At 39.0% G+C, this 13,719-nt stretch overlaps 1 protein-coding gene across 1 annotated transcript; it reads left to right on the top strand.

The window, feature by feature from the left end:
• Window positions 1-1,308: 1,308 nt before the first annotated feature.
• LOC123853220 (serpin B4-like) lies at window positions 1,309-7,834 on the top strand. The gene is made up of 7 exons (XM_045887935.1): window positions 1,309-1,476; window positions 2,043-2,099; window positions 3,312-3,440; window positions 4,215-4,332; window positions 5,171-5,310; window positions 5,608-5,763; window positions 7,436-7,834. Exons 1-7 carry the CDS (start codon window positions 1,309-1,311, stop codon window positions 7,832-7,834), a joined length of 1,167 nt encoding a protein of 388 aa, XP_045743891.1.
• Window positions 7,835-13,719: the final 5,885 nt, after the last annotated feature.

Consider the following 13,719-nt stretch of genomic DNA (forward strand, 5'->3'; position numbering starts at 1 on the left):
GTGAGCATGTTAACACTGCAAGGTAAATGAACTTCCCACCGGCCTTAAAAAACGGAAAATCTGGGACCAGCTGCAAGGGGGCATGGGTGGTAACAAGGAGGACGGCTATCAAGGTACAGCCTTTAGGGAAAGGCAATAGATTCTTGTTCTCCATGTATTGCTGGGACACTGCATCTGTAGTGCTTTAGACAGAACTCGAGCTATTTTCCTGGTTATACAGAATAATTACTAATGAAATTGACAGGTTGAACTAGCCCTTTCAGAACTTAAGATAGAAAATATAAGCTTTTTCACTGTTTATGTTTGAAGTGGGCCTTAAAGACATCCACATCCAAGAGAAGATTTTTTCAAGGGTTATTTCCGGGTGGATATGGCAGGGGCATGTGAGGAAGTTGTAACTCTATCCTCATTGGTATTAGAAAGACACTTACCTGCATTTCATAAGAGCCAGCGACTACAGGTCTGCAGTTTTTTGCTGCAGGTAAGAAGGAAGTACAGTCATGTTTTAATCTCATAAATATTTTTGAGTTGATTCACATGATGGATAGCCTGATTAAGAAATCAAAAGCTGATTTACTTGAAATAATTACCACAACGAGGGATAGAAGGTGGCAGGAGAGAGCTATATATTCCGGAGCTCACCGTTCACCACACACAGGCTGACAGGCTCCCTGCCCACCTCTGCTTCCTCCAGGAACACAGGTATGTGCCCCCAGCTGCTCCAGCTCAGTAACAGGAATCATTTCTGAAAATGGTAATGGTGTGTTTTCTATCATGCATCTATCTCAGTCTGTGTCACTGTATTTTACTTATTCTGCCAGAGTAAAATTGAAACACCTCCATCTGATTTATCCTTTATCTAATTTATTTCTGATTAAACAAATGCTCCCTTAGGTACACATGTGGTGAGGGGGAGAGTCTCTGGCACCCATAGAAGCCTAAAGGAAAAGGCAGAGAGGTGCCTCATGGGAGCTCGCTGAATCTTTGTGTTGGTATCTGTAATAAAGCATCTTCTACCCAGGCCTAGTACTGCCAGTGATGGAAGAAAGATAAAGATATTCTATTACTTTTTCACAGAATTACTTTTTTTTTTACATAATTTTGATGGTTGTTTAATTATGAAATTAATACAGATACATTGAAAGAGGCTTGAAAAGTAGAAGAAAGAAAAACTTTAGTTGCCAGAATCCCACAATCCAAACATAATTTCTTTTAAGAAAATTTCATTATGGACTAACCTTCCCTTCATTAAAGTCATAAAATGAATCTGATGCTTTTCTAGGAGTTCCAGATCTCACCAAGGTCGCCATGAATTCACTCAGTGCAGCAAACACCCACTTCGCATTTGATCTGTTCCAACAGTTGAAAAGATCAAAAAAGGATGACAACATCTTCTACTCCCCTCTCTCCATCTCATCAGCATTAGCCATGACCTACCTAGGAGCCAAAGAAAACACTGCATTCGAAATTGGGGAGGTAGGTTGGGTGTCGGCTTCGTACACGCTGACCAGCTTGGACAGATTTCTCTGCCGGCTTGCGTGCAGATGGCCACAGATCTGCCTGTGTAGCACAGCAGGCTGAGCATGCGCTCCCGTGACTCGGTGAGCACAGAGCTGTAAGGGGCACATGCCCTCCCCAGGGCTCTGCCCCATTCACTTCCTTGTGCCTAGATTTCCCCCTGATGGCTGGGATGAACTCCCACAATTGTACAACAAACAGAGGCAAGGATTACAGGGAAGAGTAATGGGAAAAGTGATGCACTGATTTAAATTCATGCAAAACATTTCATGCTTTCTCAGCAATGAATAATGACACAGGATTCTATGAAGTGGCTGGTGATCAACCAGTTTTGCTGTGGTTTTTCAAGGAGCAAATGCTTACACTGAAGTTTTCTTTTTTTCCTTTGTTTAGTGTTTTGGTTTGGTTTTGGTTTTGGTTTGGGGGGTTTGTTTTGTTTGGATTTGGGTTCTTTCTTTTTTTCTTTTTTATTTATTTCCAGATCTTTTGAGTAGTTTTCTTATCCCACTTCCTGTCTCTTCCAGGTCCTTCACTTTAATGAAGCCACAGAGAACACAAAAGAAAGAACTACAACAGATCATGTGCGTCACAGAGACTTGGGTCTAGAAGGAAAACTGCATATCCAGGAGGGTCATACTTGAAACTGGGAATTTCAGATAAACTGTGAAAAGTTCATTTTTAGGGAAAATCTTAGGTAAAACAGATTGGACAGAGTTGTATCTCATTTCATATTACACACTTATTTCATACATTTGTCTCCTGGGAGGAGATCAGCACTGTGCCTGAAGAGCTTCAAATTCTTGCTTTGCTGTTCACCAACAGGGAACATGAACAAGACACAACTGCCCTGAGGCACAGTGACCTCATCCCAGTAAACTGGGAGTAATAAAAGAATCTTCCTCAATGCATACAAACAGATACAAAACATTACAACAGTGCCTAGATTACTGGAAACCCGGATAAAGTTTATGTATTATTATTATAGAATAACAATAATTACAGTAATCACAACACTGTTGCTAAAATAATATAATTTTAATTAATTCATAAATGGAATTAACACATCCGAGCACATTTTGGAAAATGATTAGATGAGATATATAGTTTATAGCCTTAAGGTCCAAAACTCTTAGCTAGCAAGTAGAAGGTTCTGGATTCAGACAGGCCTAGGTTCAAAACTTGGCTCTGCATCTCTTTGGAAAGCTTATTTAATTCTGAGTTTCTTGTTTTCATCTGAATAGGATAAAGACTTAGAGATACCAATGTAAAGCCCTTACCAGGCACATGCTATTCCTACACTTAGAGTATGACCATCATTAATGAAGAGCCATAGATCATGGTCAATAGGTCTTAGAAGAAATACAGTCTAAGAGAGTAAAGGGCTTCACGTCATAATGTAACTGAAATACACAAATTCAACATTATCATACTATTAATGGCTGTTAAAATGAAATGTGCCTCTAGCCCTTAAGTAGCGTAAGTTTAGCTGTGAAGCTTAACCTAACCACCTGTACCAATTAAAAGACAATCCAATGGCGTAATGGTGCTGCATCTGTAGTTAAAAAGTGAAAAGACTGGATTGTTTAGAGCAGGAAGAAAGAATTTCCTGGAGGAGACTGAACATAAGGACTTTGAAGAATATTTAAGTAAATCCACCAAAAATCAGGGAATAACAATGAACATCATCTGTGGGACTACCGAATTTTAGCTTTGGATCTAACAGTTTACATGGGGTTAGTATTTATATTTACATTGACAGAGAATGCAATGTGCTTACTTTCTGATATTTGAAGGTTGAAAAGTTGGGAAATGTGCACCACCAATTTCAAGAGCTTCTGACCGAATTAAAGAAACCCACTGATGCATATGAACTGAACATCGCCAACAAGCTCTACGGAGAAAAAAATTATCAGTTTCTTCAAGTAAGTTTCGTCTGGCCTGCCACATCTTTAATCTGAATCCTGGGTCCTATGTCCTCCAATGACCAAATGGGAGAGACTGAGGCAGATGAACCTGGCTGACCCACAGGCAGAGCATTCACACAGGGTACAAGACTCCCTTGCCTCAATTATACCAAATGAAGTGTCCTAGAACCTGACAATCTACCAATATAAAGTGTGGGTTTAGGGATTACTTCATAACCCAAGAGGAGGTTCAGTAGCAAAGGAAGTCATGAGATGCCCCCAACGATCTGACACCAGTCAGTCACACAGTGTAAATTTTGGTGGGCAATGACCCAGGAAATGTATGGCTAATGGGATACGGCTTAGAGGGCAGGCTTGGAGAGTCTCTAAGGGAAGCTGGGAAAGTGCCAGGAAATACTGAATGCCCAGAATGGAAGATGTAAGCAAAAGCGAGAACCCTGTGGATTGACAGTACTGCTGAGGAGTCCCAGAAGCATACCATCTCCTTTGGAGCATCAGGCTTTGCAGCTTGCAAACCACAGCCTCTTCTGCCCCAGCCTATGTTGGAAGGTACTGCCTTTCAAAGACCTCAATCTTGTGCCCGCCTATACTTCTTTTTCACACTACCTGCATACTAACTGTATAAAATATGCGTGGGCAAGAAAAAGTAAATTTCTTCAGGGTCTGGATTCCTGTACTATATTTTGTCAAGACTGAAGATAACTAACTTGGGAATACATAATTATTGATAAATTACTCTTAATTCCTCCTTTCTTCCTTCCCACGTCAAAGGAATACATGGATGATGTTAAGAAATTTTACCTAACCAGTGTGGAATCTGTTGATTTTCACAATGCTGCAGAAGAAAGTCGTAAGAAGATTAATTCCTGGGTGGAAAGCCAAACTCATGGTAGGGTATGAGAGATCACCCATAAAAAGCAGGTTTTTTTTTTGAGTCCCTGCTGTGTGTAAAACCTGTTCTTGACACGATATGGGGTGCCAGTGGGGTGGGGGAGGTGGCTTCGCAGAGAGGCTGGAGGAGGGCACCGCAGATGACTGAATGGTCCAGGTAAATGTGGAGAGCAACAACGGGAACCCAGGAGGTATAAAAGACAGACAACTACAAAGAAACACAGCTGGCAATCTGTGTTTGCTCACAGCCAGAGATGGAATACCCCTGTGGCTCCCAAGACTCTGCTCAGACCCCATCTTGGGTTCACATCCTTTAAATTCTCTAAGCGGAGAATAAAGAGGAAGATACCCCAAGGAGTGTTGTCTGACAGCACAGGGCATGTATTTCAGGTGATAGAGTTCATGCCATTTGTCCTAAAGAACAATCAAGCCCTATTTCCTCAGAGTGGTAAGCCCAAAGCTGAAAAAATACAAAGGAAGGGAGGAAGGGAGGAGTGAAGAATGGAGGTGTAGAAGAACTCGGGGAGAGAGGGAGGGTAGGAATGGATTTGCTACAAGAGTAGCTGAAATCAGCGCATCCATGTTCCGTGTGAGATGACTGAAGTCACCCAAAGACAGAGAATCTGAACACCTTTCCCATGACAAGAAGGGGTGTCTCCAGCAAGGGTAACTCCATCAAGCTGGTGCCACAAGGAAAGCTGCATCTGGAGAATTATTGCTCACAGTCCCTAAAGTGGTGACTTGTGGGAATAATTAATGATCCATTGTAACTTTCAAAGCATCTTCCAGACAAACCACTTGCACTTTCACAGCAGACCTTTGATTTTCTTTTGCAGAAAAAATCAAAAATCTGTTTCCCAAAGACTCTCTCAAGGATGCCATTCTGGTTCTGGTGAACGCCGTCTATTTCAAAGGACAGTGGGACAATAAATTTGATAAAAAAAACACTGTGGAGGAAGAATTTTGGCTGAACAAGGTATTGTAATTTACTTATAATAATGCAACACACTCATAAATGGAATGTTAAATTTAAACTCATATCTGATAGCATATACAACAGCAGGTAGAAAATAAAATTTGTCATGGTTGTCTTTTCTTCTTGTTTTATTTTTTTACTTTATTTAGATAGGAATACTCGAAGAAACTCTTGCTTCTAATTCACAAATTTCCCACATCATCTCTTAGAAGGAGGATTTGTTTGGTATCTCAATAGTATTATCTTCTTTTGACTAATGCCTCACTCGGCATTTGTTTGCCACATTAATTACTGCAGGATACAAGCAAACGTGTGCAAATGATGAAACAATCCAACGTTTTTAAATTCACCTCACTGGAGAACATGCAAGCCAAGATCCTGGAAATACCATACAAAGGCAAAGATCTAAGCATGATATTGCTGCTGCCAGATGAAGTTGATGGTCTGCAGAAGGTAAAATCTTGTACCTCCAATTCTTCCTACTATTTGCCTGATTTCCCAGTAGTACAATGTTTGTGTGGGTTTTCACTGAAGCAAGGTTCACAGATGGGTGGTGGCAGCTGACAGAGTTCAACTACAGTTTCTTCTCTGCATAGTTTCTTCTCTGCATACAGCCTAAAAAAGAACTGTTAAGAAGAATCTGGTTTCCTGCATGTTCCAAAAAGTAAATGTCTTAAATATCACAGTGTCACATGGAAGAATATACAGAAAATCTCAACATCACAGGTCCCATTAATATTCTGATGAAACTATGGAATGTCAGTTCAGAAGAAACATACCTAGGCACACACATTAATATTTTGCAACCATAAGAACTAATGTATTCCAATCTGTTCATCTGAAGATGAGGAAATGAACATTCATATGTAGGTGACACGTGGAAATATCTGCCAGCTCACCCATAAACAAAACCGGCAAATTAAAATAACAAAGGGTACATTTTAAATATCAAATCACAGTGGTTTCGTAGACAATGGACGGATTTATCTTGATGCCTGCTTTCCAATTACGGACGCATTCTGTCCCTAGGAGCTCAGAAGTCATTTGGAGACTCACTGCTCAAAGTGGGACAAAACAAAAAAGTGGGTGAAGGGATTATAATCTTCCCCTTAAAACTGTTATAATAAAGTTAATATATAAAAATACCAACAACAGTATCGGGCGCATTAAGGACATTCCGAACACGGCAGCTTCCAATGACTTCAAAAGCCTGGTCATGCTGCTAAAGTCACAGTGAACTTGCCTCACCCAAAATAGATATTGTGCTAACGGTGGGATCTGGAGATGCTCAGGGAAAGTAATACAGCAATACATGTGAAGGTCATGACAGTGTTCATACTTCAGCTCAGCAATCCTCATTATCAATGACATCCAGGAATCCCAGTCCTGGGATTTTAACCTAAAGTAACTAATCCAAAAAAGGCAAAAGCTTTTGGACACAAGTGGCTCAAAATATTGAAAAATTCAAAATTTTGGTGCATCTTTGTATTACCAATAGTTTAAGGACTGACACATAGTGAATGCTTAAAAATATTAAGTAAAAATTTATACATTGTAACAATTTAGTAGTAGTATTGTGTAACAATTTAAACTTGATTAGAGAAATATATATCTGTATAAGAAATGTTTACAAGTGGGTCAAGCAAGAAAAAGGAATAAAAGTAGTGCCCACACTATAAAAACTATTTAAATTAGGGTGTACAAAATCATGTACACAAGGATAGTAACAAGAGAAATCTATTTGAAAAAGAAGCATGTCATATGTGGGGAGTGTAAAAAATAGAGATACATAGTTCATCTCTTACAAAATAACTTTATTTAATAATTCTGTTGTATATACATATATGTGAATATATATCCATATATACACATGTATAGATATTTGTGCATATTTATGCATATATAAATATAACACAGACATGAATATATAAAACATTTTTCAATTGTATAATATCTATTTATGACTGTGTTATTTTTGCCTGCTCGGATAAGATGTGATAAACTGAATCTTCTGCATTTGCATTTACTGTTTAAGTAAAAGTTTTCTACGATTCGATCCAATGTTAAATCGTGTTTGACATCCAATGAGAATCACACCAGCTGTTACTTTTTTCCATTGCCATAGCTTGAAGATCAACTCACTGCTGAGAAACTAATAGAGTGGACAAGCTCACAGAATATGAGCAATTACCATGTGGATTTATACTTACCCCGGTTCAAAGTGGAAAAGACCTATGACCTCGAGGACACACTGAAAGCCCTGGGGATGGTGGATGTCTTCAGTACACAGACAGCCAACCTCTCAGGCATGACAGGGAGGAAGAATCTCATGGTGTCTAAAGTCATACACAAGTCCTTTGTGGAGGTGACTGAAGAGGGCACAGAAGCCGCAAGCTCTACAGGAGTAAATATCGGTATCACATCAGCACTGACTTATTTTCATTGTGATCACCCTTTCCTGTTCTTCATCAAGCACAATAAGACCAACAGCATCCTCTTCTTGGGCAGAGTCTCTTCCCTTTAGATGCAATCAGCCTGCCACTACTTAGGAGGAAATTCACAGTTGTTCCAGTACATGGATTGCTAGAACAACAGATTCTCTTTAATTCTTTTTCCAATCCAATCTCATAGTCACTAAGAATGTCATGGTTGAAATGACATGTCTGTCTATCGCTCCCCTTCTGCAAACACATGCAAATCTATTTCATCTCCCAGTGATAATTCCCCTTTGGACAAAATGTTCAACATAAGATAAAAGGATATTTTAACACTCTTATCTTCTACTAAATTTGAAATCATATCACCTATTTCAAAAATCATACCTACTATTCAAACTTATTAATTTAGATACCCTCATTTATTTGAATTCAGGTGATATCTGGAACGCTTACATGTCTAAATTTCTTTTATGAAATACATTATCAATAAAGCAATTACTTATTCATATTATTTGTTGCTTTTCCTTTTTCTCTTTTCAATAAAGTACAAGTGGCCTACCACACATAGGAAAGACAATTTAGAAATATATTGTCATATTAAAAAGAAAATTCAAAGTAGGAGCAGAACATCATGAGGCATCGGTAGGTTGGTACCAGACCACGAGAGGCTCTGTAGCCCATGTTAACAACTTCCTATTTTATCCTAAAATAAATCGTAAGCCATTATAGGTTTATTTGTTATTCGTTTTCCAGTTATTTGTTTTCCAAAGAGGAGAATGAGATCATCATATCTGCATTTTTAAAATATACTTCTGGCTATTATGATATAAATAAATGAGAGGAAAGAACAGTGTAGATACAGTGAGATTAATTAATAAGCTATTAGAATGTCAGGAGTGGCACTAAGAAAACAGATATGTAAGAATTATTTAGAAAGTAAAATGCACAGGATTCTAGCAACATATTAGATGTAACAGAAATGAGAGATGGAAGCCAAAAATGATGTCCAAGTTTCTGGCCTACCCAATGGGTTGAATGGAAGATTTTATTTTGGAGAGAAGAAAAGATCCTGGGTTTAGGTTTGTATTTGCTGAAGTTTAATTACTTTTGAGACATCCAAATGGATGCACTTGAACATATGAGTCTAGAGCTCAGATGCAGGATATGATCTGAAGCTCTAATCGTGTCATACTCAATATAAAAGTCTTAACATGTTTATTCAGGAACTCTAAAACTTGGTTAAAAAAGTACGTAGTGAAAGGCAAGAATGAGATCCTAGGGAGAGAGTATGAAGTGATAAGAAAGGAGGGCCTAGAACTGACTTTGAAATGTGTCAATATACAAACATCAGGTATTGACAATTTTTAGTTTTTAGAACACAGCTTTGCTTAAGGGACTGTATTCATTCCAAATCCTTCTCAGTCAGTACTGAATCCCCACTGATTTCATAAAACATGAATTTTGGAGGATCTGAGCACGGTCTAAATTTTCTTCAGCAGAATTCAGCAGTCCAAGAACTGAGCAGAGGAAGTAAATATTTCCCTATATAAGTATGAGATTTGGTCAAGGTAACTCACAGACTGGCGAGAGAGTGGGTAACATTATAAACCACACAATGAATAGGCTGGGTAGGGAAGGCAAGGTGTGAGGCAGTTGCTTTGATGAACAAGAGGCACTGGGGTACCTAAGGAGGTTGAAGAAAAGAAAGAGAAGATCAGAAGTTTAGCCCAGGACGAGGGACTTTGAAGTATATTTTAAAGGAAAATTTTAAGCAATAAATAAACTCAGAGTATCACCATGGGTGAAGTTATGACAAAGGCTCATAGGCATTAGAGCCATGTCAAGTAGAGGGCATGACTGATATCTAGTTATGAGAACTGAAAAGCTTTGCCTATATTCTAGGCCAGTCAGAGAACCAACTACCCCTGCATTGTGGCCATATGTAGAGAAATTGATAGAAAACTCAAATCTTGTATCTTCATTTTTAAAGTAATGCATTCTAACTCATTGAATATTCAGAACAGAATATAATGAGTCCATACTGACATAAAATAAATAAATGATCAAATTAAAAGTTTTATAAGGAATGGATATTTATATGCTTTCAAGGATCCTCCCCCACAGAACACCATCTCACATCTAGTAGAGTGGCCAAAACTTTAATTTTCATTTTAAAAACCGGCCACATCAAGTGTTGGAAAGAATATGGAACAACAAGAACTCTCATATAATACTGGTGGGAACACAGAAAGGTGCAACCATTTTGGAAATCAGTTTGGTAATTTCTTATCCAACATAAACATTTACTTAACATGTGATCTAGCAACTCCACTCCCTGATATTTACCCCAGAGAACAGAGAACATGTGTCCACGAAAGGACTATATACAAATGTTCATAGCAGCTTTATTCATAGGGGCCAAAAACTGGAAAGAACTCAAATTTGCATCAGCAGGTGAATGGATAAACAGACAATGGAATCATACTCGGTGGTAAGGAGGAAGACACTACTGACTCCCGCCGCAGCCTGGGTGAACCCCCCCCACACTGCGCTGGGCCAAAGAAGCGGGACAGAAAGGGCACGTAATGTAAATAATTCCACCACTATGAAGTCCAACCTGTAGTGACAAAAAGCTGATTGGTGGTTTCCTGGGGCTGAAGCTAGGGAGGATACTGATGGTAAAAGAGTCCAGTGGGGATTTCTGGTGGAATGAATGCTTTACAACTTGATCAGCTAGTGGTTACACAGGTGTTTATGTTTTCAAAAGGCACTGATGTGCACACTTACAGTGTGTGCATTTTGCTTTATGTAAATTATGCCTCAATAAAGTGGACAGGAAGGAGGAAAAGGAGAAAGAGGGAGAGAATTGCACAAAACATAATGACTACTGCCTCTGGAAGTACTTGAGTGGAAAAAAACTTAAGTACGTTTTTAAGAGCAACTTTGGGCCAGTTCTCAATTTATTCATATACATTTAACCCTATTTAATTCCTGTCATATGGAGCAAGAAGCATCATGAAACTACATATTAAAACATAAAATTCTGACATGTGTGATCTACCAAGCTGCCTTTACTGACCATCAAGACATTAAAAATTACTGTATTTAAATTTTGATTTGAGATTTGAAAGAGTTCAATGAGAAAATTCATTTCGAGATAATTTTTCATTAAGTATCATTGGATAAAATATGCTATTTTAAAATTTAAAGCTATTTTTATGTCAGTTTTGGGTACAATTTTCACAATAGTCAAAGATGAAAGCCACGCCTCACCAACCATTTCTGTTTATCAGTGGAAGGATAGATACCTTCTTCCTTTATGAAGTGGTATCGTCCTTTTCTGGGGAAAACCCTCAATGTACAATCCTATCATCTGTCGGATTACTTATGCTGTACACCTGGAGCACACACAGGTGGTCGGCGACTGTGTAACAAATTAATGATGATTGAGTCATTCCCCTAAGTCACTTGGGAGCCCATCATTTGTTCTGTAAGAACTCGTTTGTATTTCTATTACAAAAGACAAATTAGACATCCAAAAAATATGTTATCTGCCTCACTGTGTGTAGTATAGTGTAGCCCATTCAACAAATAATTGTTCTGTACCTACAATGTGCCCTGCTGGATTAGGTGGTGGGTTCTCATATATAGGGTGACCAAAAAATAAATAAATAAAACAAGCATCCTAAAGGCCAGAATAAGGGAACTGAATTCAGAACATAAGCAGGCCAGAACTTGGGGAAATGCCCCAATGTTAGTGATCAAGGCAGAGTTGAAGGTCTGGAACTAGACTAGCAGTATGAATGCAACATATTCCATGGAAGTAGCTGAGATCAGTCAGAAAATAGCTGGTGGGCAATCAGAAAACTAGAAATCCACAAAACTTAAGGATACCATAAAAAAGGCAAACTCATAAGTTCAGGAAGACATTTTATAAAAGATACAAGAGGCCAGAATTCACTGAAGGTTCTACTCCCAAGTAGCTGTATATGTGTGATTCCCGAGAGGACAGGGCTGTCTCAGAGCACAGAAACCCAGGGACAGTCCCTGGCCTTCTAGAATCATAACATCTAAGACTGTATTGTCTCTGTTCCTGATCATTTTCTAACCAAATGGGTGGAAACCAGCAATGCATATAATCCAAAATATTGCCCAAGATGATTCATATTTCACTTGAGACTAATAATGCAATTGTTTTCTCCCTAAGAAGGACTCTTTTACCTATAGTTTTTATCTAACAATAATTTTCAGAAAAACAATAGCTTGCTCTTTTAGTACATTGTTTTAGTAGTCAGACTAAAGTGAAATGAAGATAAATTTGCACATGACAAATGGAGCACTATCTGCATTTTCACCTCTGAGACAGCTCAGAACCGGTAATTCTGCCAACACATCCTGCAGGGACAGGCTCTCACGATGGCAGAGAGATAAAATCTGCTTGGAAATGCAGCATGCATCACAGATATAGGATCATAAGTGAATATTTTTAAAACCCAGGGGATTAGTCTGAGTAACCTTAGTGAGCCAGAACTTTTAAACACCTTGATGGGCTTAATACACATATTGGTGCCCTGGAACACTCACTTCCAAATGCTGACATAGAGATATAAGTCAAGGGAGAGAACTGCTGCTCTACCTGGAATCCAGTAACATTTTAGAGCTGATAAGACAGCAGCTTAGGTTCCAGTATGGTGGCTGAGGACAAGATGGCCATGATTTGGTTTCCCGGCAAAGTCAGAGGACGCTGCTGTGGCTGCTACTGGTGTTGGTGGTGCTGGTGGTGGTGACATGATGGCAAAGAAAATGGCAGCTAATATCAACTGGACGCACACCATGTTCTAGGTTCTTTAATAAGCATGTATTCTATTTATCCTTGCAATGGCTCAATAAAGTAGAAAGTCTTAAAAAACTCATTTTAAAAACGAAGACATTAAAGCCCAAAAAGATGAACTAACCTGCCTGAAGCCATATGCCTATTTCCAAAGCCCAGATTTATATTCAGTTGTCTGACCCTAACGCTGGCACGTAGAGTGACTCAGAAATGGACTTGAACAAAATTTGTTTCTGTTGCTAAAATCCCTCTTCATGTTTGAATGATTTTCCAATATAATTAGATAGCAGATAATTTCACAGGGAGTAGCCACCCATATAATGTTAGAAGTGATATTAGAGATTTATATAATTCTGTTCATTTAAGCAATAAAAAAGAAAGTTCCAAAGAAATAAGCTGCCTTCTCTGAGACCACAATCAAGTCAGGGCAGGGCTGGGATGGAAACTCTAGCTTCCTGACTCTGAACTTTGCTTCCTTCCCTCCACTGGGTTGATCAATTTAATGCTACATGTCATGTTGCCCACCCTTCTGTTATCCTGATCTGCTGTCCCCAGAAAGCACTGACTGCAGAAGCCGGAGGGTATCCATTCACAGACCTACTCACCCATGGCATCATCAACAAGCCCTGTGCTGACTGTACTGTAGCTCATACCGAATAGATTATGTGGCAATTAAACATTTCCACCTTCTTTAGGACAGTGACATTCTTAACTGATAAGTTGCCATTAGATGCTGTCTCCCTACTCCCACAAGAAGTCGGTGGATGGAACACTGGATGTAAGATGTGTAAGAACCAGGAACTGATAAGATTTTTGAGCACTTGCATTTCTGCACTGGTCTATATGCTGAGCATGCAAAGGTGACTACAGTTAGCAGGGGAGATTCACATATACAGAAAAAAAATCAATACAGTACAGCTGGTAGTATGAAAGAGTTTCACCAAGCACCTGGGAGACCTGGATTGGGTAGAATAGTTTGGGAGGGACAAAAAATGCTTCCTGGAGAAGAGTTTCACATGACCCACACCCAACACTGTCTGATTTACATATTTCAAATCCAGGATGTCACTATATTGATTCACAAAGGGAATCACACCATAAACTAGTTATCCCTGAGAACTCCTTCCTGTTGCTTAAGTT

Source organism: Mirounga angustirostris, unplaced genomic scaffold (genome assembly GCF_029215605.1).
Source record: "Mirounga angustirostris isolate CCGP_5_RB_7025 unplaced genomic scaffold, mMirAng1.0.hap1 SCAF_14, whole genome shotgun sequence".
Lineage (NCBI taxonomy): Eukaryota > Metazoa > Chordata > Mammalia > Carnivora > Phocidae > Mirounga > Mirounga angustirostris.

Excerpts from the sequence above, each read along its gene's own strand:
- LOC123853220 (XM_045887935.1), top strand. The coding sequence starts at position 1,309 with ATGAATTCACTCAGTGCAGCAAACACCCACTTCGCATTTGATCTGTTC. Across the intron at positions 2,100-3,311 it reads AAAGAACTACAACAGATCAT|GTTGAAAAGTTGGGAAATGT; the intron begins GTGCGTCACAGA and ends TGATATTTGAAG. Across the intron at positions 4,333-5,170 it reads GGTGGAAAGCCAAACTCATG|AAAAAATCAAAAATCTGTTT; the intron begins GTAGGGTATGAG and ends TTTCTTTTGCAG.